We start from the raw sequence: 23,190 nt of genomic DNA, 5'->3' as shown, positions 1-23,190 counted from the left end.
AGTGAGGCCAATAAGGAAGTGACTAAAACTGCAATTCATTGACTGGCCGCTTGAGGCTGGCTGCAAAAGAGTCAATCCCATAGACTCCCCATGTTAACAGCAGAGAAAAACATGTTTTCAGTCTGGTGCAAAAAATGATTTTGGTCTATATAGCAAATTTTTCCCTTCATGACAACTGTGAGGGGGGTGAATTTTTTTATAACTCATCCGTTTAAATTATATTAAGCCTTAAATTTCTGCATAATTAAGGGCGTGGCCACTTGAGTGACAGGTGAATTGCCACTGCTGTCACAGCAGTCATGCTAGGTGGGCGTGGCTTCAGCAACCAGCTCCCACCCTTTCATTTTTGATAGTCCGGGAGAGTCACACGGTGACGCACTGCCAAGATGGTGACGGCTCGCTCTGCACACTTTAGGCTTCAAAAACTCTCTTCAGGAGTCTACGGGTGATGTCACGGACACTACGTCCATGTTTTTGTACAGTCTATGGTCTTGTCGCTCCGCCTGGACAGGGCATCACAATATGTAAAGGGGCGTAACATTTCTGTCACACGCTTGAGGTATTCGGCCAATCACAATGCACTGGATAACTGGCCAATCAGAGCACACCTCGCTTTTCAGACTGATGAGCCTTGTTAAAATCGATGCGTTTCAGAAGGTGGGGCATAGAGGAGAAACAATAATATACAGTGTGTGGAAAATAATGTTTTTTTTTTTTTAAACCACATAAACACATTACCAAATAATGTTCTTTTTAGCAGCATCATATGACCCCTTTAAACACCTCTGATTGGCAAACTGAGTTCAAGAAATCGACAGATATGGATGATTGGCTACATTGGTCAACACTGCAGAAAACAAGGTGTAAATAAACCTCTTGGCTCGCCAGAGTGCAAACACAGATATTAACTGGATAGTTTGCCAGATCAGTTTCACCAATATGATAGTGAATACAGAATATCTGGAGAATATCTCGGTGCCCATGACAGCGAGCATTCATTCAAGTAAAACCAGCAGTAGTTCCTCACAGACATGCCTCTTTCACAACTGCAAGATGTTAGAAATTAACACTGTTGCAGTGTTTGCGATCTTTAAAATCATATTTTATTGCTAATTTATTATTTGCATACATTACTTACATATCACATCAATTTTAATCTGACAAGAAGCATCTCTCACTAATCACAGTGGAACACATAAGACAGTTTGTGTATAGTGTCCTTCCTGGACCAGGCATTTGATGCTAGTGTAAATCCAGTCAATAACCCTTTTGTTAAAAAAAAAAAAAACACTTCATTGATAAATGCTGATGTTCGTCACGTAATAGCAAGTTATTTTTTATTTATTTTAGTTTCATCTAAGCGCTGTGTTATCATGAAAAAGTCACATTTCCGAGTTGAAAACTTGAACCAAAGGAACAAAGTTGCAAAGGTGTTTGATTTGTCCATCTTTCTATATATCCTAACAGCATTTCTTCCCCTTCTTCCTCCTTTCTCTGTCCCTGTGGGAATTTATATGGACAGTGTCCTTTTCTCTGTCCCTCTCTCTTTCTGCTCGACTCTGGCTCTGTTTCTTCGCCCGAAGGACCATGTGGGTGAAAGCCATGAACATCTGCAAACAGAACAGAACACAAGCCATAAAATTTTACATTAAATTATAAAATGTTCCTTGTAACACATGGACAGACAGACAATAAATAATTTCTGAAGTAATTGAAAGATACATAGTCTGTGGATCCATTCAAGCCAACATCAAAATAAAATATTTCAGATTTTTAATGACTGAGTTGAAAGGAAAATTTTTTTTTTCTAAGTTGTTTTGTCTCCAAATCTTGATTTTTCTATATATATAATGCACACAATAATATACACAAATGCATGCGTTAAATTGCAATTTCTCTAAATGCATATCACAGAAAAAAAAAACACCTCACCTCCTCTACATTGATATTCTCTTTAGCACTCGTCTCAAACAACCTCACACCAACTGACTCCACAAAGCGCTGAGCATCTTGAGTGTCCACAAGCTTTTTAGAAGGATCATCATTCTTGTTTCCGACTGTTAAGGATGAAAGTGAAAAGGAATATTAAATGTTCACCTTTGATACAACAACAAACTCGGAATAAACAACCAAAACATCTATTATCATATCACAATGCAACTTAAGTAAATACAATGTAAAAATAAAGAAATAAAACACTAACCTAAAATTTTGCAGACGTTGTCACAGTTCTGTGATATCTCATTTAACCATCTTTTCACGTTGACAAACGATTCAGCGTTTGTGACATCGTAAACAATGATGACACCGTGAGTGTTTCTGTAATACCTGGAGGATTACAGCAATTGTGTGAGAGGAAGACTGACAGAGATCACATGATTGGTCAGACAGAGTCTTTAATAAACGGTTCGACTGGAGCTTACGTCGAGGTGATGGTTCTGAACCTCTCCTGCCCTGCAGTGTCCCAGATCTGGAGTTTAACTCTTTCTCCATCAATCTCTACCGTGCGGATCTTGAAGTCAACTCCAATAGTAGTTATGTAACTTCCTGTGAAGAGTGCATAAGCATGTTTTTAATATTAGTTATAACAAGTGAACTTCTTTAACACTTCTAAGCAAACATACACTCTCACTTTGTCTTGCTTTGTTTCGGTCTTGGACTTGAGAACACAGTGAATTAGATCATATATTTACAGACCCTTTGCCTCGTTCTTTCTCACACAAACACACACTTTGTGCCAAACAGACTCACCAGAGAATGAGTTGTCTGCGAATCGTAGGAGCAAGCTGCTTTTCCCAACATCTGCAACAGAGTCAGAGCAGCATTTGTTAAATATTCAGTACATATATGTTCTTAATTAAACATGATAGTACTTATTTTTAAAATAAGATCATAATAAAAATTAGATATTGTTTATATTTATTTACCCATGAATACATAGAAATAGAATGTGGATTATAAATAAAATGTAAATACATCCCTACAATAAATAAAAATAAGTGTGACAGCATAGTGTATGTAATATACTAGCCCTAGGAAATATCTCAGAGTCAATCTATTCCATGCAACTTAAAGGGATAGGTCACCCAAAATTAAAATTTTATGTTTATCCACTTACCCCCAGGGCATCCAATATGTAGGTGACTTTGTCTGAGATTTTTAACACAAACTGTTGCAGTCTGTCAGTCTTATAATGTAAGTGGATGGGAATCACAGCTAAAACATACAATAAAACAAAACATAAAATACAAAAAAATACACAAACAAAACCAAATTACACCCTGTGGCTCGTGATGAAACATTGATGTGTAAAGACACAAAACGATCGGTCTGTGCAAGAAACTGAACAGTATTTATATAGTTTTTTTTTACCTTTGATTCTCATGTCTGAACTGTGCAAACTCTCCGAAGCGTTTAATTTGGTTTTGTTTGTGTATGTTTTTTTTTTGTATGTTTTAGCTGTGATTCCCATCCACTTACATTATAAGACTGATAGACTGCAACGGTTCGAGTTAAAAATTTCTGTTTGTCTTCTACTGAAGAAACAAAATCACTTACATCTTGTGTGCCCTGGGGTTAAGCAGATACATATAAAATTTTCATTTTTGGGTAAAATATACCTTTAATCTTAACATGTTCTTTTATCACAAAGGCCACAATATTCAGGTCTAAAACCACGAATCCTACCCAAAGCCACAGTCTTTACAGAGACAAATGCTCCCAGCTGAACAGTTACAGAGTGTAAGTGGTCACAATGCACTAAATGAAGCATGAAGATGAAGACTATCTCCAGATAAATTACAAACCTGATGAAATGTGAGATAGCATCAATAATATTTGCTTACAAACAAAGGGTTCTATAATATGAAATTGGGATGTATAAATGAGGTTGTTAAAGAAAGGCATGAAACTGGAAATTCACCTTATTTGTTTTTAAAATGCACTGATCTTTCTTTGAGCAATTCATCCATTTAAAAAATTTTTTTTCTCCAGTTTCTGACTTTAGTTTTTTTTTTGACAGTATAATCAAAATGTCATAACCAGATCTTCCAGTGAAATTACAAAATTCTCCAATCAATCTAGGAAAAACTAGTTTTACAGACAAAAACACTGACCCAACATTCAACACATCCCAACCAAGTAAATACTGGTGAACTGGTCAAGTGACTCGTTGAAGGGATATGGACTGACATCACACACAAAGTAGTTTCATTTCAGCTTTCCAAATTGTGGTTAAATTGTGAAACTGCACAACAATGTTTCAGTAAATGCATCAACATCTTGAGTCTTAGTGGACAGGGTGCTAGAGAAATAATTAGGCTTGATCACTTATTTTAGGCCATATATTAATGATTTTCTTATGGGGACTTATTAAGCTTTAACAAAAAAAAAGTCTGTAAGAAGACATAATTTGCTAGCATATGTATGAAAAACACAAAAATACTGACTGGAGTCACCAATGATGAGCAACTTGAAGAGATGATGGTAGTCTTTTCCCGCCATTCTTCTGTACAAAATGTGTCCTCATGAAACAAGTTTAACAGCTTTCAAGTCCTCTGTCAATTTTCCTGTGTCTTAAAAAAATGATTTTGCATTGTCTGTAACAAGTTTGCACTCACAGTGCAATATTATTAGCTTATCTTAAACACTTTAAATTCCCAGTGATATTTCCATTGCTTTTGTCAACATTAGGGATCTACGGTTAAAATCTATGTGAAATTTACTCTTTGCCGCCTCGCCCTCAGGTGCAAACACATGACCACATTGTTGTGGTTAAGTATCAAATGACTCCGATTAAAACGTGAACGGTTCTTTAATTGCTGACGATGCTTGTAATGCAGAGTAGAGGAACCAAGTCATCCGGAAAACAGAGCAGTTTGTTTGAGATCCAAGTTGTTTCGTCTCCAAATCTTGATTTCCCAGATATATAGATGGCATCTTAGTCACAACAACTCCATTTTGCCTGTTTAACCGATGCATGCAGGGACTGGTAGCTTCCCACACTTTGAAAGATCACTGCTACTCCAAAACACTGTAGGAATGCAGCTTCAAGCCGGAAGTGAGAAAAGTCCCTGTCGGTCCCCTAATACTGGGAAGAAAAAAAAAGAAAAGAAAAAAGAAGTAAGAGACTGATATAATGCATCTTGTTCAAATGCATAATTTGCACAAGAACAGCCCCCCCATTTACCCAGAACAGCAGCTGTGGCACTAAATTTAGCTTCTCCCTCTCTGACAGACAAATGACACCCTTTTTGACACAGGTCGAAACCACATGCACCAGCTTTACGCTTTATGTGCAGAGATCAGAATAAATGGCCACACACATATTGCTTCTTTACAACTGAAACCAAAACGGTGGACAGAATCATTAAAAGCACACATGCAACTAGCAGCTGAGTCGAGACAAAGCTGGAGATCCAGTAAACTCCCAAAAATGTTCCATGAAAACAGGAAGGGACGTGTTTTTCCTGAGCCGCCGTTACTAGGAGGGCAGAAGTTTCTCATTAAAACAGTACGTCCTCCAGACGCGTGATCATTTTAACACTAAAATGTGTAAAAGAAGTTAAACTGACACACCTAGAATGAGTTCCGCTTATCGGCCAAGAGAAAATCACAGCGAAATTCCCAAATACAAACATGCCCAAATTAAAAGCGAAACTATCTGGCGCTCTAACTGTGTTGCAACTCGATTTAACAGTCAATTCAAGGGAACATATTATTAAAGGAGAATCATTCGTAAAGCCACAACAACTTTACGGTATAAGATTATAATAAACAGACGGTCCTTCTGGGATAAGCGACCTTGCGTCTTTATAATATGAAAATCAAACAGTCACGCGCACTATCGACGGAAAGTCTTGACATGTGGGGCGAATTAACGGACACACCTGTAAAAAACATTAAATCCTACCAAATCTCAAGTTGCCTTGATCTGCTTCTTAAGTTCCGTCTCTCCGAGTCGCTTGATCAAACTTGTGTCCATTACTCAACTCGACAACTCCTCCGTTGTAATTTATTCAGCTGTTTTGAAACGCAGCTAGGCTAGCTACTTTACTAGCCACAGATGCTCTAAGATAATGCGAACAAACTCGGATCTACAGAAGAGTTCGCCGAAACACTTTAAACAACATATACCGAGCACGCTGGGGAAAATTACGTAAGACTTGGCTTTAGTTCCCGTTAGGGTGGTCGGTCAGTGTCGGTTTAGTCCTGAGGCAGTACCGGGAGTCCAGTGTTTGGGCAAGCTCGGACAGTGAGTGTACCAGCGGCCGAGGAGATCAGGTCCGCCCATCTGAGGCCGACACACCTGAATGTTGAGTCACTCTCTCATCCTCATCCTGTGCCTGAGTTTCCTTGTCTCCTCCTCCTCATGCCACTCCTGCTGCTGCTGAGATTGCATCGCTATTCTGTTTCAACAGACCCATTGATGACATTCCAGCAACACAAACAGCATGTTTGGCCATAATACGGTTATTTGCGCTATAAAGAAATGTTGTTTATGTAGGCAGCCCAAAATGTTCCAAGATTTAGTCTTATTTCCAGTGTAAAATAGCTAAACTTATCCTCAAATGTTTAAAAATGAACTAATTGTACATGTTAAAAAAAAAGTTTTAGACGTAAAGAAATTAAAACTGTTTTTGTTAAATATGTTAAAAATGATTAGCACATAAATTAAATTACGATTCCAGCTGTAAATCAGCTTAAATAAAACATTTTCCATGCGGCGGGTCGCCTCGTACGGGCTGCCATGTGACCACGTGACCAACATCATTTCTGTAACCGATGTTTTGAACATGTTCGCAGACTGAGATAATACAGTTTAGACACTTTTTTTTTGTATATTTTCATTAGGAAAAAAGTGTAATACTATATTTTGTGTATTTTACTATAGTGTTACACAAAAAACGACCAAGTATACTTTCGAAGGCCTTTTTAGGTTACAATGCATGATTCAAATGTAAAGCTAAGAACACACATTTGAAAAAACACCGAACAATAACCAAGAAAAAAAAGTTTATTATAAAAATACATTGTTAAATTGCATTCTAGCAAGTCACGATTCGAGAATTTGTCACAGATTTCAATTCAAATTCAAACAAATGTTGGCGTGTGCTCAAAATGACAGAGAAAAGGCTCTGTAGCTGAAGTTGGTGAACACATCAATTTGGTGACTGCTGCCCCCTACTGTCATGACCTGAAAGATGAATATTGGGTAAAAACAATTATTCCATTCACAAGTCTTCACTTTCCACACACATAGCCAATGAATATACACTTTACAGATATTACCGCAATTTGTATCTGTTAAAACAAAAAAAAATCTGGCAAGGTGTATAACAGGGGCACCTACCCGATGTTCAGTGTTTTTGAGATTCAGAGCCAGAGTGTTGAGTGAGGAAGGAGTGCAGGGAATCTGAGCTTTTACTGTCCCGCCATGTAAACAGTGGGACACATGAGGACCCTCACCTACTGACATGATCTAAGCACAAACACAACATAATGTATTATAAAACATATTATATATATGGTGCCTTTTTGTTTTTCTGTCACATTAAATTGACAACTAGTCCTTCTCACCAGGTCCTGGTAAAATACCGCTTCCCTTTGACAGCCAGGCAAAGGGAAGACAGAAGTGGGGGACATGGAGCGGAGGTGCCATAATGAGAGCGATGGGCCTCCACCACAGAGCTGGAGGGGAAATAGATAACATTTTAACAATAGGGGCATTTTGCCATTCCATCTTAACATACACAGAGGGGCATTCCAGACGAGCAGTAGTCCATTACAACCATGCAGATATTAACTGAGGAATTTAAAAACAAGCATGTCAATGCATATGCAGAAAACATGCGATAAACAAGAACAAAGACAATAGCTTCAGTGTCCCTGCCAACTGCAAGTATATCTTACCATCCAGTCAGAGTCCGTAGCAAGACAGCTAATCCACTTCCCAAACTGGGGGCGTGCGCATTCCTGACTCGCCATTCCAGAGCAAGTTTGAAAGTGAATGTTGAATTTCAGTGCTGTATTTTATTTTTTTCTTTCAATGCATTGTTTTAGCGTATTTGTTTATTCTTTATCATAAGTACAGGAGTGTCTTACCTCGTACTTGAAAACTTCAATACAGTGAACTGGGCGATTCGTCCGTGAGTCTGGTGGAGGAATTAAATACTTTTATTACATAATGTTTTTTCTATTTCTGGCTTCCTTTTCCTCAGAGAGTAAGGGAAAGAGAAACAGTGCTGTGTCATTCACTGACCCCATATCCTCACGGCACCATCCTCCCCACCAGAGAGGATCTCCTCTTCCCTTTCTTTAAAGCACAGGCAGTGGATGTAGTCCGTGTGGCCCTTCAGTACAGACTACAGAGCAAACAACACAAAGAGAAAAAATATTAAGGTGATCCTACTGTGTTTCAATTTATTTAGTTAGTTTATTTATGTCTATTTATTTATTTTTCAGAGCAACATTCAAGTCTTTGCACAAAATAGTGACCGCTTTTGCGTGCCATTTGCCTCCTCAAAAACAAAAGCAACTTTTAGTGCACCTAAAATATGTTTTGGCAAACTGTTTTTTTTGTTGTTGTTGCTTTTTTCATAAACAAAAATGTTTAGTTCTTTACAAATGTCTGCTTGTGAATTCAGTATAGGGTGTTACAAAAAAAAGTCTGCAGTAACTATCTCTATATTTGGAAAATGTCTTATTTAAAAAGTTTTGTTAGATATTTATTTTATTTCTTTAGGAGCATGTTTTTTAAGCCATTATTTAAACAGACTGCAAGAGGGAAAATCATAGCCTGTGTTGGGGGGCCTTCAAAATATTGTCCCTGGAGATACAAAGAAGTAGTCTAACTGACCTTAAAGATGCCAGTCTCCATGTCCATGATGTGTATATTATTGTCACCTCCTCCAACTATCAAGCTGTTTTCCTGAAAAAAAAAAATAATAATATTACAAATTAATAATCTAATTCAAATAGAACCATTTATTACAGGTAACTATAAAATAAGGTTCTATAAGGAAAAGCATGTATTAGACATAACCAACACAAATAGGTTAAATACAAACCTTTGGGTTAATGATCATTGCATTGATCTCTGGTATTTCAAGACTAGTCCTGTATGAAATGAGAGATTGCACAAACATTCGACATCACATTCAGGTAGTTCCCACAATACTAAAAGTCATAAAACCAAATGAACTATCACTATCTTGAGTCTCTCACTCATAACTGGGTTTCCTTGTCCATGCAGCTTTGGTGCTCTGTGGAGACAAAAATATATGATTTTTTTTCTCTGTTTTTAACCATATTCATATGTACAAAGCCCAACTATGAAAATGTATATAAATTACTAAAAAAAAATAGTCAAACAATCAACAACTGACTTTTTTGATGAGCTCTGCCCAACTCCAGGCGCTGATCTCTCCGTTCCCAGCACTCAGGAGATGAGTGTCCGTGGAGAGAAGAGAGAACACAGGACCATCATGAGCTGAAACAATGAAAAGACCCTTTCACTTGTCATTGTTGCAATACTGGATACTGTAATGTTTTTAAGTTTGATAGTCTAGGACACACGTTGTAAAAGTAAAATTATCTGTGGAAAATTCAATCTCAGTCTCACCAGTGAAGTTAAGGATGGGCTTCTGGCTCGCCTCGGATGCATCTGGACTCAGTGCAGCTGAAAGACTGTAAGAACAAGAACACTTCGACATCAACATACAATATATATAAATATATATAGAGAGAGAGAGAGAGAAGATGCTTAAACACGTGCATCAACAAACAATAGGAGAGCAGCTGGCTTCTAACGCCGCCTAAACTGCATGATTAAACCGATCTCTGACCTGAACACCGCGATTTCTCCATAGTTGTTACCCGCTGCAAGGAAACGACCGCAAGGAGAGAAACTCTGAGAGAATACGGACATGTGCAGGAGCTGGAGAGAGACAAACATGCGTCACGAACACGACTGACAATCATTTATACGTGCATACATATAATTGTTGGCATATAAAAATGTATATGAGCCATTTGTTAAAACGGCTTGGTCTGCTAGCTGAACCATGTTTCCTATGGTCTCCAATGATTCAAAATATTGAGCTTGCTAATAACTTGAATAAGGTCCTGATCGTATTATTTACCTCAACTGGACCCATGTTCCTGGAGTTTATTAAGATGTTAATTTAACTTGATAAATCCTCGGTTGAATTCCATACAAAGCGCTGCTCCTTCAACAGAGTCGCGTAATTATGACGCGTTATTCAACCTGCCTCCACAGAGCAGCCCGCCGCCACAAGTAATTAGACGGGTTACGACTGTAAAACTACAAGAATATGGCACAAATATTATACTAATCTTTCGAAATTATTTTTATTTTAATAATAATAATAATAAAAATTAATCTTTCGAATAATATTTATTTTTGATGAAAGTAGGATTTTAATATTTTTTTATATATAAGCTAAATTGTTTTAATGTTAAAATATTTCTTCGACCGGTTTAACATAACATCTGATCTACAGACCACAAGGAACTCGAAAGCTACTGGTGAGATATATAAAACCACCCGATTATCTAACCAATGAGAAAAAGTATTGTCCGCCCATTTAAAAACGCCTTCAGTTTTAAAGAATATAGTAACTTTTGAGTGAATATACGGTTTCCAATGTGCTGTGTATTTAGCATCAGCTTCTCCTTCAGCAACACAAAATAAATATTCAGACAAGATTCTACTGCCATTTTATTCATAGTTATTCCCCCCCACAAATAAACAAATAGGAACAGAGTCTGTTTACATATGCAGGAAAAGAATATAGTCCATTCTGATCACCTAATTACAGACATTCATCTACATTCAGGACAATGCAGCAGACAGAAAACCACTGGACATGTGTTATATATTTTTTTGTTTGTGTGTGAATGTGTGTATACAAAGTGTCCAGCATCTGTTGGCACAGAGCAATACTTGTTGAGCTTCAGTTTCTCAGCTGGCCTTGCCTTAAACATTAATTACATCATAATAAAAGTAATAATAAATCTTCCATTTTGGGATGAGTTACAAAGAACCATGTTTTCCTAGACCTTGCTTTACTAATGGTGAAAATATCGCCATTACAACTAGTCACATTTTTTTGTGTCATCCATAGTGTGATATGGAGATGATTCAATCCAGTGAGGGTCAGGTAAGAGAGTCCAGAAAACAAAAAAGATTTCGCTTATTTCCTCCGCCGACTGCCTGGAGATCTGCTTCTCGACTTCCTGCTAGAACTGCTGATGGAAAACAGAGATTGAGATCAATATTAGCAAGCACATGGAGTTGAAAGCTATAGTAAAAACTTGTAGATCTGTACAGAACTGACCGTTGAGAGGGTAGAGAATGTGCAGGTCTTCGTTGTCTTGCTGGAGGGGAGTAACTGAGTGACCGAGAGTCTCTCAGCGAGTCTGCTGGCACTCTCTTGGGCCGCGGAGGACTGCAGAGGTCAAAAGAAATTGAGACCGGTGTTTTAGTGTACAGGAGCAAAATGGGATACATTTTTTTACTAAATAAACAAAATAGAAAATATTACTGTTGTAATGTCAATGTAAAATTAAAATAGTATAAGAAAAATAATAATAATTGTATTAATGGGTATCTTGATTTCTCAACGTTTAAAAATTTTAAACTGTTGAGATTTTATTTTGGCGGAAAAACCACAGAGGGCACTTCAAAAGCTTCTCTTTTGTTGGCAACAGACAGGTCATAAGCGCTCCTCATTGTGAGTTTGGAAAGATGGTCCATGGTGTGCTCCCAAGCACACGTTATAAGTGAACCAGAATCAGAGAAGATGCAGAATTAGTTTGTAGCAGAAATCACTGTAAAGTTCAGTGTAACCCAAGCCGCTCTGAGATGCTGATATCACTGAATTATGAGCTGCTTGTGTGTAAAAGAACAGTGCTTCAATTTAAAACAGTGCATATGGATTTCTTTAATTAAATCACAATCTATGTGATATGGCACATAGCATTTTCAGTTATTTCAATAATTCAGCAACCTTAAATTGAAAGCGAAAGATTGTTGGTTCATGCACGTAAACCTTTAATTCAAAAATGTAATTAAATATATCATAAAATCTTGCAGCGTTTTTTTTTTAAATGCATTTAGCAGACGCTTTTTTCCAAAGCGACTTACAGTACATTCAGGCTATCAATTTTTACTTATGTGTTCCCGGGGATTCGAACCCCCAACCTTGCGCTTGATGGCACAATGCTCTACCAATTGAGCAAATTGAGTAGATAAGGAATAAATCAAGAAAAAAAAAAACCTTTTAGTCTTATCTTCTTGTTCACTTTCTGATGAGGAAGATGACGACGAAGAAGTTCTGTTTTTCGCCATCTTGCCAGCATCTCTACTTGTATTTGCTTTAACAGCGCTGGAAAAACAAAGATTGAAATGAAGGGTACCATCGATTAAACTGAACTGAATAAATGCACAATTATTTGGCACGTACCCTTTTGCTTTCTCTGCCTCAGAGTCTGAGCTGTCTGATGATGAGGATGAAGATGAGGACGAGGATGATGAGGAGGAGGAAGAGGAAGAGCTCGAGCTGCTTCTCTTCTGCTGTTGGCCAGAGCTCTCCTTCTCTGGTTTCCCATTTACGGACATCTTTCCTATCGTTGACGGTTCATGGACAGATGATGGGGGCAGGCCTTTTAATCGGTCACCAGGTGGATCCCTGCTTTGTGACGGGTTGGTCTCTGGTGATCCTAAACAGGCAGGACGTTCACGGGAGCGAGAGCGATGATGGGGTTGGTTGGAAGGGAGACGCGTCTCTTTAGGAGGGGAGGGAGACAGATGTTTGGAGTTCCTTTCTGGTTGGTTATTTTTTGTCTGTTCATCAGTTTCCCTTGATCTGTCTTTATCTGCATCTGTAGACTTTACACCCTTCATCTGTCTTTGGGGAGAGGGAGAGGTTGAAGAGGACGAACTGGAGGAAGAGGATGATGATGACGACGAAGAACGGCGTGGAGGAGTGGGATCTTTGGGTGGCACCCTCGTTCTCCGTTCTCGTTCTCTTTCTTTCTCCTGTTCACGCTGTCTCTCTCGCTCTCGATTCCTCCTCCTCTCCTGCTCTCTCTCCCTTTCTCTTTCTCGTGATAGTGAACGACTTCTGCGCCGACGTACAGGAGAGGGTGAATAACGATATCTAGGTGTAAAGAGAGAAAATCTTTGTAATAATTTATTATAAACTTCATTAATATTATGATATTAATTATAATTACAGTGTACAGTTCTCAAATTAATTCTACAACTCAGTAACCCACTAGTGACACAATTTATCCAATAGTGTAGCCCAAATAACCCAAATAACAAAACATTTTATATATGGCCAGTAAGGTTTTTTTTTTTTTGTAAAGAAATTTATATTTTGTCCAGCAGAAGTGGCGGTTAAGACACTTATAATGTTCCAAAAGATTTCTAATAAGTAAATTATGTTCATTGGTAATCTCTATTTATCAAAGAAAAAAAATTATCATTTGAAAAAGCTTGAAGGGTTAGGCTAGTTTGCCCAAAAATTAAAACGAATTAATTCCTCAACCTCATGTCATTCGAAAACCATAAGACCTTCAATTGTCTTCAGAACACAAATTAAGATATTTGTGATGAAATACGTTCAAAGGCCCAGAAGGGTAGTGAGGACACGTTAAAATAGTCCATGTGACATCAGTGGTACAACTCATTTTCTGAAGCTTCGAGAATACGATCTTCTCTTCCAGTTAGTCTCCGACACCATTCATGGGAGTAGCACGCATGCATGCGGTGCTGCTGATGCAGGAGCCGGCATTCTGTCGCAGAACCCGGATGCACCACGCCTTGTTTCCAAGCAGAGGAATACACACGCATGCACCGTGGTTCTCTCTTGAACGTGTGTTTTGAGGTTAATGGTGATGTGCGCTGCCATGTTAGCTCGTGCTGAATCCGAGCCGTGGGATTTATAACACGTAAATTCATAAGTACTTATGTGTATTTTAATGTCCCAAACATAAAATAAGCATTATATGGTTAAAAACACTGAATATGTGTGATAATATGACAAGCGCTCAGCACATCCGTTCTGGCTCTGCTGCGCAAACTATTTCCAACTATCAAAGTCAGTGAGGACCAGCAACTGTTTGGTTAGCCATATTCTTCAATTGACAGTGAGTAAATAATGACAATTAAAATTTTGGGGTGAACAATCCCTTTAAATGACAATCGGCAGCATGATTCGTACTGTCCCTTTAAGAGATCCATCCATTCATTCATTTCTCTCTCGACGGTTTACTTTCACTTTAGACATAACTTATTGTTATAATATGTAAACTTTGTTTTCGACAGTATAAGCACAATCAGACGATAATTAAGAACCAAGTAATCAGGTGCTGTTTAACCGGCCTTTTAGTGTATGCACACTTTGGGTGTACACGTTCTGAATGAGCACGTAAGAACAGCACGCACATGAAATGTTTAATCTAATGTTTAATTCTAATTCACCATTAACATTGAAGTGTATGGAGATAAAACAACGCAAGTATCGATAACAGTATCGTTTGTCCTAAAGCTTACCGGTAGTCCAGTACTGACCCAATTACCTGTCCAAAAAAAAATTAAAAAAAATAACGGTTCTTTGTACCCATTCCTACTGGCAAAACACACAAAACCATTTCCACAGACTGTCTACTGCAAAGTTTAGCTTTCCCTAAACTGTGGTCATCTGACTAACCTGTAAGGAGGACTTCTTCTTCGGGGACTCCTAGATCTGCTGCTCCTTGTTCTCCTCTCCCTGGAATGATCTCGATCTCTGTCCGCTGGCCTTGCCCTAAATCGCTCCCTCTCTCGCTCTCTGAGGCGTTCCCGGCTGCGGTCCCGTCGGGAAGGGGATGAGTTTCGTGAAGGCGATGGTCTCCTCACTCCTCGTCTCGGACTGGGAGAGCGTGAAGATTGTGGGTCCTGGTACTGTCGTGGTGGAGTGCGTTTCGGTGAAGGCCGAGAAGCAATCGGTTTGACTTGTGGCACGTCGTTCCTTCCTTTTTCCCTCGGAGACAAAGGCGACGAGTCTTTCTTTCGGTCACTTTGTCGATCTCTTCCTCTGCCAAGTGAGGGATGTGAAGACTCTCGTTCCAGCTCTGATGGGGTATATCGCTCGCCTCCTCTATCTCTGCTCTGAGATTTGGTTTCCTCTGAGGGTGTGTTCCTGTCCCCACTCGGGGCTCCTCTGTTCTGGCCTCTCTGGGGGGGCGAAGGAGGAGGGCTTGAACTCTCAGTGGGAGTGTATCTCTCTTTTCCACATTCCCAGTCTTTAGCTCTGATGGAAGGAGATGAGGAGTGGCCAGGCCTTTGCTCTTTGTCCATGACTTGCTGTCTCTTATCAACATCGTCCCTTTTCCTTTGAGACTCAGGAGGTGAGCTTTGTCTTTGTGTGGGAGGGTACATCTTTCTGCCTTCATCACTCTCTCCATCCCTTCCTCGGTTCTCCTTCTCTCGGCGTGCAATAGCCAGAGCTATGACAGAATTAGGAACTGATCTACCAGCAGAACTGCTGTCTTTTGAACTTCTCTTCTTTTTATCTTCTGAGGATGATGAAGAAGAGGAGGAGGAGGATGAAGATGAGGAGCTGTCACTGTCACTGCTGCTGCTGCCACTGCTACTACTACTGCTGCTGCTGCTCACAGCTTTCACTTTGTCTTTCTTCCCGGGCTTTTCCTTTTGCATCTGTTTCTCCTTCTGGCCTTGAGGACTCTTCTCAGGTCTCCTGTCCTCCTCCATTCTCCTGTCTTTCTTGGCCACCTCTTGCTCCATCTCACTTCCTCTGGCACCTCGCCTGTCCTCAGGCTGACAGCTAGAGGCGGCCTTCCTTTCTGTTCGGGACACTTCTGGTCTTCTGGTGAGGTTTCGCTCCTTTTCTCTGTCACTCTCTCTGGCTTTTCTCAGAGCCTCTTCTTTCATCTCCTCCTCCTTCCTTCTGTCCTTCTCTCGCTGTTCTTCTTGTTCCTTCTCTGGTTCACGATCTCGTTCTTTTTGCCTTCCGTTTGCATAAGGTGAACGCTTAGCAGGAGACATGGATTCATTAGACCGGTTTCGTACTCTCTCCTTTCCTTTATCACTCTCCCGTCCTCTGTCATCTTTTCTACTAGATAGGATTGTATCTCTATCACTATTCCTCTGTCTGTCTCTCGCTCGGTCCCCATGTCTCTCCTTTTCCCTGTCCCTGGGGGAAACGGCTCTCTCTTTCTCTCCACTGTGTCCTCTTTTTGTTATGTCTTTATGTGGTGAAGGAGATGGGGACGAGGATGAGTCATGTCTTCTTTGACCTTTTTTCTTTCTCTCATCGTCCCCTCGGTTCTTGCCTCTCTGCTGCTTAGGAGATGGAGAGCGAGACAAAGAGTTGTGTCTTTTCAAATGAGAGGGTTTCTCTTTCTCTGCGCTCCGCTGTCGCCGGTCTCGCTGCTGCTTGCGTGCTGGAGAAGGTGAAGAGTCATGTCTTCTTGTCTGAGGGGGTTTCTCTATCTCTTCACTCCGTGGTCGTCTGCCCCGCTGCTGCTTTGGTGGTGGAGATGGTGATGAGGAGTCCGGTCGTCTTCTCTGAGGTTTGTCTTGCACTTCTCTTTCACGTTCTCGGCCTTTGTCTCTTCTGCTGTGCTCAGGCGTTCTTGAGCCTCTTGGTGACCTCTAAGAGTGGGGAAAAGAGGTGCAAAACCACATTTTCAAAATTAACTAGTCAGATGCTTGTCTGAACAACTGCTTGACTAATCTGGCTCAAGGTAGGCCTGCATAACTAGGCCAGGCATCAGTAGTTTACATGACAAGTTTTTGCATTCAACGCAGGGGTCTCGAGGTGCATTTTTTTAAGAAACTGAACAATATTTTTCTTGAAATACTATATTAAAACTCAATGTTTGTTGTGGGAAGGTGCTCAAAAACAATACAAACACAGAAGATGCAATTAAGTCCAAAGACACCACCTGAATGTGTTCGGCTGTGATTTACTGTGGACGATGTTTAGAATAGAATACATACAAATAATATATTTACTTGAAAAATATAATGAACATAAGAACAGAAGTAAACAAGCTCACTAATCAAATACAAAGAATAAATTAGATTAAATTACAGTGTGCATATGTCTCTCTATGTCTTCCAAAACAACACATTACCTCTCTGACTGCTATCCTTTTTGGACTTTCCTCACTACGGCCACAAAGCCTTCTGTCAGGGGACTTCCCTTTTCTCCCCTCATCTGGACGAGAAGCTGATTTATTCTGCCGTTTCCCTCTTTGAGGGGATGGGCTAAAAACAAAAAAAACATGTATATATATTTACAAGAACTTTCACCATTTTTTTTTTTTTTTTTTTAAGTACAACATTTCAAACACTGAGCAAGCACTCATATTTGATGTATTTTAGAACAATTTTAAATAAACTGATTTTATAGGAGAAATTTAGTTTATAGGGTGGAAAAAGTTCTTGCAATTGCTATTTGAAAATGCTCAAGTCAACTCAATGTAATGAGTAAAATCTGAGGACAAAAAGTCATGTAGCATGCACATGTAATGATACCTGCGAGCTGGGCTGGAGGATGCACTCTGGCGTTTTCGGCTCTTACTGGGAGGAGGAGTTTCACTGTCACTCCCTTTTCTCTTTCTTTTGGTTGTTTCTCTGTCATCTGATGAACTGTTGAAAGAAATGATTACATTTAAATATATATTACATAGTTATCAAAGGTAACTTACAGTGATGAGGAGAAAACCCACCTTTCTGTGTCACTCTTCACTGATTCCTCCCTGAAAGAAAAAGTTATTTATTTAAGCCATTTAAAAAAAAAAAAAATATGCAGATTTATTTATTTATTATTATTCTTGAGAATTCTTAATGCTAAAACATTTTTTGGGACACATAAAAGCAAGTTTATAAAAGAATTCTAAGGAAATTTATCCTGGTCTTGAAATATATATAAAATCTCAGTGAATTAGCAATGAATAAAATCACTGAAAATGTGTCAAATATGCTCACAATTATTAATTGAAGGACTTTGTCAAAATGACAGCTGTAGTTTGTGGAGTGTGTTAGCCTCTTGGACAGCTTGTCCCAAAGCATCTCAGTTAATAGAGATAATATTACCACATGCAAATAAACTGACAATTAAATCTTTTCCTGGATGGTTTATGAAAATGCAAATAAAGTCAAGCAATTTAAGATTGTAAAACCATTTACAATTGTAAAATATTCCCTTTTACATTCATTTTATTTATTTTTAATGGTTCACATATTCCCAAGTTGCTCAACTAATAAATAAATTGAATAAAATATATTTAGCTGCATTCATTTTACCCAATTATCACATCTTAACCCAGTCTGCCTTATGAATTAACAGAATATTATAATTTAAGGGCATTAAATGAAACCTTTTCTTTTTCTTCTTCTTGTCCTTTTTCTTCTCTCGTCGAGGAGAGGGTGAGGGGCTCTCAGAGCTGTTACAAGAGAGAAAAGTGATTCATTAATGCATTACTCTTTTAAAACTCAAGTGTTTTAAATTACTTCTCCACTCTCCAGTTTACCTTTCTCTGCTTTTGTTTTTCTTTTTCTTCTTCTTCTGGTTCTTTTTTCGCTCAGGAGATGAATCTGAGTTTTCGGACTCAATAATCCTGAAATGAAATGATGAGAGAAAGACAGAACAGAAAGTACTCAGATAAGATACAACACATGAAAGTTGGGACTTCTGAAAGTTACAGTATGTTTTCGCAATACATCAAGCTCTTATATCTCAAAAGATAAAGGAAAAAGTGATTCCTCATGATATGACCCCTTTAATCTCCCCTCCGTCTACTCACTGGTACTTCTGCTGCTGCTGCTTCTCTCTTTCCAGCCTCTCCTGCTCCCTCTTCTCCTTCTCTCGCTCCTTCCGGTCAGGATGAAAGGATGAGCCGTCAACGTAGTCAGAGCTGATACCGAAAGCTTCTCTCAGACGGTCATTTTTTTGCTGGTTAGCAGCTGCCAGTGCATGAGTCTCAGTCACGCTGTGAGAAAGAGCAAAACATGGATTGGGGAAAAAAAATGAACAGTGCAAAGAAAGGGCCACTAAAAAAGCCTTCATTTCTGTCTGAACGATCTGAAGTAATACTCACGCTGGCCTCTCTGTTGGAGGAGGGGCAGGTTCTTCTCTTTCTTGCAGCATCAAGCGGAAGGTGTTGACCTTCTCTTCGATCTCCTCTGCTGAGTACCTGTCACACAGCATGACTTGGTCAGAGGCTGCTCTTAATATATACTTTTTGTGACCGCAGAGCTGACTGTTCAGCAACCATTACGTCAGTCTTTAGTAGGGGTCGACCGATACTGTTTTTTTGTCAGTCAATGCCAATATCTTGGAAAGCAGGGGGGCCGATAGCCGATGTCTTTATTTTATTTTTTTCATATTTAAAAAAAAAAGTAATAATTTCACAATAAATTAAAAAATAAATGTGTAAAATAAACACACTTATACTTTACAATACTATGCTATACTGAAGTATTTTTAAAGAAATATTTAATAAAGATTTTATAAAAAGGAAGTAAACACTGTAATCAATAGGGCACTCAGTATTCTGGGACATTTGTGTGCATTGGGATTCATTTTTCAAATAAAGCAAAGGTAACAGTCATTTTACACACAGAGAAAATTACATGAATATGACTGTGGGCAAATGCATAAAGCGCAGCGTCATTTGAATTCACACGGACCGACCATCACGCAGAAATCACGTGATCATGCAGATCACATGCACACTTCACACCATCTCACAACTGGATTCAACTAAGTTTGCAAGGGTTGTGAAATTAAGTCTTCATTAGTTATTCAAAGAATTGATTAAAATTATATAAATGCTTATTTGCTTAATGCTGATGGCAAACGAGAAAGTTTTATAGTGTTTGTCTTTTTTATTACTAATATATATATCTAAAATCAATCATTATAATATATTTTTTATATATTTAAATTCCTTTGTTTAACTCCTTCGTTCTGTCTGATTATTAGACAGATTCTATCTGTATTAGACAGAACTGTTAACGACGACAGTGAACGAGAGAGAGTGTGTGAGCACTGTGAGCTCAGGCGCTGCCATTTTTAGCGTCGATGCCTTGGCGATATATCGCTCGACCACTAGTCTTTAGTGTTAGAAATCATTCTCTATTATGCATATTTGATGCTCAAGAAACATTTCTAATTACTATTCTTTATATTTTTATCCCATCTTACCCCTGCTCCTCCATCATGTCCTGCAGCTCGGCACATTTCACCTCCAGCTGTCTCTTCCTCTGGTGCTCGAGGATATCAGCGTTAGGTTGTCTGTTCAGCTGGCTCTCCAGTCTCTCTCTGTCTTTCTCATCCCGCTCTCCTCCGCGCTCGTCCCTGGTCCTCTTCACGCGTACGCTGGACAGGTTCCGCTGAACGTAACCATTCGTGCCACTGCCTCGTGGCGTGGTCAAACCGATACCGTTATACATCTCTGCTCTGAGAGGCCAGACACAACATGAGAAGTCATGAGTAAGCACTGAACTGAACAACTTTGCATAAACATTCCTACTTTTTGAAGTGGCCAGGGATAAAAGCAATTGCTACATAAATAATGTGAATAAATGAGTGCTAGATATATAGTTCACACAAAATGGAAACTATTCAAAGAATGGTTCAACAATGATTCACATTTATGTTTTTGTCTGAGCTGTTCTGTCATTATTTCTTCATTGATATTACTATATATACACAGGACAATAAAATAATAAACAAATCATTTAAAATTAATAATATTTCAAACATGCCTGATACAAATATTTCTTATACTATTTAAATCGTCAAATAGTGAACTTTCTTTTCATTACAGTATTGTGGTTGTACATGGTGATACTTGGTGTGTATCAAATATAGCGCTGGATTTACGCAACCCTAAAATGCCCATAATTGCACATTTGCAACATTTCCTACCCAGCCCCAAAAAACACGAGTATGTTTTAAAGCAAGAAAGCGTAGTTTGTTATTCGCTGAACGTCTAGGGCTGTTTAATAATTACAGAGGTAATTTACAGAGGCTGTGTTGTACAATGCTGGAACGTGCTCAAGTTATGAAAATGTATCCCAGAAAGTTATTGGGGAACCCGCAATTTATTAAGCAACCTACCTAGACACCATTAAAGTCCGGGTAAGCGCTCCAAACATCCCATATTACGCCTAACATGGTGTCTATGTAGTCTATTCGCTGTATTTTCATACACAGATCGTATATCGCATCCACAAGATGAAGAACACAGTCTTAAACCAACACCAGGCCAAGGCCCTCTGTGCATCTAATGCTTCCTCCAACTACAACCCGCTGATTCTTCTTCATTTATAGGGTTTATGTAATAATGTAATACGCATTAACTACCCACAGTGTTTACTTGTATAACAGAATTTGAGTTGTTTTAGCGCACTAACGTTGTCCTGTATGCTAACAGGTTCAGTCCAGTCCACAGTACAGCATGCTAACTGCTCACTGAGCTTCTGTAACGTGTGTACTACGTACCTCTGGGATCCCGCGCAGGGAGAGAACAAAAGTAGAACCGTTTCAGGCCAAAGACCGAACAACTGTGGCACAACAAGCGGAAACCCAGCGATTCTATATCAAATAATCCTTGTAAAATAAAAACGATGTACGCAACGATGGCTAGGATGAACAGGTTACGCTCATGTGGACGTCATCGTGACGAGTCTCGCGATAATGTTCGGGGAATGAGTGGGGACTACATTTCCCACAATCCCATGCACTCGCTTTTTTGGTGCTTCAAAAACAAGGGGCAAGGAACTCGACCGGAAGTTGAAGTCGGGTGGGGGCTGCCATCTTTTAGCAGAACTTCACTTGCGTTAGCATTCCCATTGACTCCCATTCATTTTGGCGTCACTTTGACAGCGAATAACTTTACATCTGAGGCGTTTAAAGACTCTGTTTGTCCATTATTTATTTATAAAGATACACGACAATGTATAAAGGGCTCCATTACCTTCTATGTTACACTATGGCCCCGTATAAACAGTTTTTGTAAAAAATAGGCTAACGATTGCGTCATAACCACTCGGCTCTCTGTCGCATTACCGTACAGACAGGAGGAGAGGCTCGCAGGAAATTAACTTAATATGGCGTACTGGCATTACATTTTAAAATACTATACAAAATAATTAATCAGAATACTTACTCCTGCTCACTCACACCAAAGAACTCCCCGCTCAAGCTCGCAGTCTCTGCAAGATTAACGATGGCAGTTTGCACACACAGCTACTAGAAGATTTACATCTGTCAGACAGGTTGCTGACATCGTCAAGCTTCGTTTGAGTCTGCGCGTCAGAAACGGAAGTGCTAAAAAACGCTAAAACTGGGCTTCATTTGTCTCAATTGAGTTCCAATGGGGTCGCTGTGTCCATTTCTTTTACTGTCTATGTTCAAAAAACGATTTTTTAAAAGGAGTCTCTTCTTCTTCTTCTTCTTCTTCTTTCGTTTTATTGGCAACCGCACTTAACAGTGCATTATTGCCATCATCCGGTAGCTTAGATCAGAAACATTCCTATCTCTTAACATTTCTAAGCAACCCCCCCCCCCCCCCCCAAAAAAAAATAAATAAAAATAAAAGTAAATAAAACCCACTGGCGCTGCGTGTTCAGCTCCTCCAGCTTCCACCCCACTTCCCTTTAACTCCCACTTCCCATCCGCAACCTTATTTACCTCCAGATTTACTTACACTGTCTCACACTATACTTCATCCGCATCTTCTACCTCTCTCTATAATCCTATATACATATTAATCCTACAATCTATTCATTAAACCAGTATTATTCAAAAACTGAAACAACACATTAACCATACTATTTCCTATATCCAAGTCTAATATATTCTTTAATGTTAACTCTTTCCCTTCATTCTTCCATAATTCTTCTCTTAGCACTTCTCTTTCTTCATCATAACCATTACAATTAATAAACACATGTTCCACAGTTTCACTTTGTCCACATTTCTCACACAAACCCAAGGAGTCTCTTATGCTGCAAGGGTGCATTTATTTGATGAAAAATACAGTAAAACAGTGCAACCTTTTTCAGCAGCCATTAGCCATTCAGCCCCCCCCCCCCAGATTAGTTGATGATTTTGACAGCATTTTTATTCAATAAAAGTC

At 39.1% G+C, this 23,190-nt stretch overlaps 3 protein-coding genes across 8 annotated transcripts; all 3 read right to left on the bottom strand.

Moving 5' to 3' along the window:
* Positions 1–1,080: 1,080 nt before the first annotated feature.
* si:dkey-16l2.16 (ras-related protein Rab-35) lies at positions 1,081–6,341 on the bottom strand. Of its 4 annotated transcripts, none has more exons than XM_052547283.1 (7): positions 5,912–6,341; positions 4,449–5,089; positions 2,752–2,802; positions 2,424–2,547; positions 2,204–2,328; positions 1,933–2,057; positions 1,081–1,610 (listed from the first exon to the last, which is right to left on the bottom strand). In XM_052547283.1, exons 2-7 carry the CDS (start codon positions 4,501–4,503, stop codon positions 1,461–1,463), a joined length of 630 nt encoding a protein of 209 aa, XP_052403243.1. In that variant the 5' UTR covers positions 4,504–5,089; positions 5,912–6,341; the 3' UTR covers positions 1,081–1,460. The 4 variants fall into 4 exon arrangements, with proteins under 4 accessions (XP_052403243.1, XP_052403244.1, XP_052403245.1 ...); XM_052547284.1 differs by having other exon boundaries at positions 5,889–6,301; XM_052547285.1 differs by lacking the exon at positions 5,912–6,341 and adding an exon at positions 5,578–5,826.
* Positions 6,342–6,997: 656 nt separating this feature from the next.
* thoc6 (THO complex 6) lies at positions 6,998–10,311 on the bottom strand. Of its 2 annotated transcripts, XM_052547274.1 has the most exons (13): positions 10,143–10,311; positions 9,846–9,937; positions 9,623–9,687; positions 9,387–9,490; positions 9,226–9,263; positions 9,069–9,117; positions 8,858–8,929; positions 8,261–8,363; positions 8,104–8,153; positions 7,912–7,974; positions 7,579–7,689; positions 7,352–7,480; positions 6,998–7,195 (listed from the first exon to the last, which is right to left on the bottom strand). In XM_052547274.1, the coding sequence occupies exons 1-13, from the start codon at positions 10,155–10,157 to the stop codon at positions 7,115–7,117; spliced, it is 972 nt and encodes a 323-aa protein (XP_052403234.1). In that variant the 5' UTR covers positions 10,158–10,311; the 3' UTR covers positions 6,998–7,114. The 2 variants fall into 2 exon arrangements, with proteins under 2 accessions (XP_052403234.1, XP_052403233.1); XM_052547273.1 differs by lacking the exon at positions 10,143–10,311 and having other exon boundaries at positions 9,846–9,955.
* A 417-nt stretch (positions 10,312–10,728) lies between these two features.
* On the bottom strand, positions 10,729–21,742 carry srrm2 (serine/arginine repetitive matrix 2). Of its 2 annotated transcripts, none has more exons than XM_052547262.1 (14): positions 21,552–21,742; positions 20,250–20,504; positions 19,141–19,236; positions 18,847–19,032; positions 18,574–18,660; positions 18,421–18,486; positions 17,770–17,799; positions 17,576–17,689; positions 17,173–17,305; positions 14,742–16,687; positions 12,489–13,184; positions 12,303–12,410; positions 11,361–11,471; positions 10,729–11,271 (listed from the first exon to the last, which is right to left on the bottom strand). In XM_052547262.1, exons 2-14 carry the CDS (start codon positions 20,495–20,497, stop codon positions 11,217–11,219), a joined length of 3,876 nt encoding a protein of 1,291 aa, XP_052403222.1. In that variant the 5' UTR covers positions 20,498–20,504; positions 21,552–21,742; the 3' UTR covers positions 10,729–11,216. The 2 variants fall into 2 exon arrangements, with proteins under 2 accessions (XP_052403222.1, XP_052403223.1); XM_052547263.1 differs by having other exon boundaries at positions 10,729–11,268.
* Between the last annotated feature and the right edge of the window lie 1,448 nt (positions 21,743–23,190).

Source organism: Carassius gibelio, chromosome A3, assembly GCF_023724105.1.
Source record: "Carassius gibelio isolate Cgi1373 ecotype wild population from Czech Republic chromosome A3, carGib1.2-hapl.c, whole genome shotgun sequence".
In the NCBI taxonomy this organism is placed as follows: Eukaryota; Metazoa; Chordata; class Actinopteri; order Cypriniformes; family Cyprinidae; genus Carassius; species Carassius gibelio.
This window is presented reverse-complemented; position numbering and strand designations above follow the sequence as displayed.

What these genes read in the sequence shown, in the direction of transcription:
- si:dkey-16l2.16 (XM_052547283.1), bottom strand. Translation starts at nt 4,503, where the DNA reads ATGGCGGGAAAAGACTACCATCATCTCTTCAAGTTGCTCATCATTGGT. An exon ending in TTCAGAACCATCACCTCGAC is followed by an intron (nt 2,329 to 2,423) that starts GTAAGCTCCAGT and finishes GTAATCCTCCAG; the next exon opens with GTATTACAGAAACACTCACG. An exon ending in AGAATATCAATGTAGAGGAG is followed by an intron (nt 1,611 to 1,932) that starts GTGAGGTGTTTT and finishes TTCTGTTTGCAG; the next exon opens with ATGTTCATGGCTTTCACCCA.
- thoc6 (XM_052547273.1), bottom strand. Translation starts at nt 9,955, where the DNA reads ATGTTTGTCTCTCTCCAGCTCCTGCACATGTCCGTATTCTCTCAGAGT. An exon ending in ACAAGGAAACCCAGTTATGA is followed by an intron (nt 9,118 to 9,225) that starts GTGAGAGACTCA and finishes CATTTCATACAG; the next exon opens with GACTAGTCTTGAAATACCAG. An exon ending in CGGTATTTTACCAGGACCTG is followed by an intron (nt 7,481 to 7,578) that starts GTGAGAAGGACT and finishes GTTTGTGCTTAG; the next exon opens with ATCATGTCAGTAGGTGAGGG.
- srrm2 (XM_052547262.1), bottom strand. Translation starts at nt 20,497, where the DNA reads ATGTATAACGGTATCGGTTTGACCACGCCACGAGGCAGTGGCACGAAT. An exon ending in GACATGATGGAGGAGCAGGG is followed by an intron (nt 19,237 to 20,249) that starts GTAAGATGGGAT and finishes GCTGTGTGACAG; the next exon opens with GTACTCAGCAGAGGAGATCG. An exon ending in AAAGGATAGCAGTCAGAGAG is followed by an intron (nt 16,688 to 17,172) that starts GTAATGTGTTGT and finishes CCCCACTCTTAG; the next exon opens with AGGTCACCAAGAGGCTCAAG.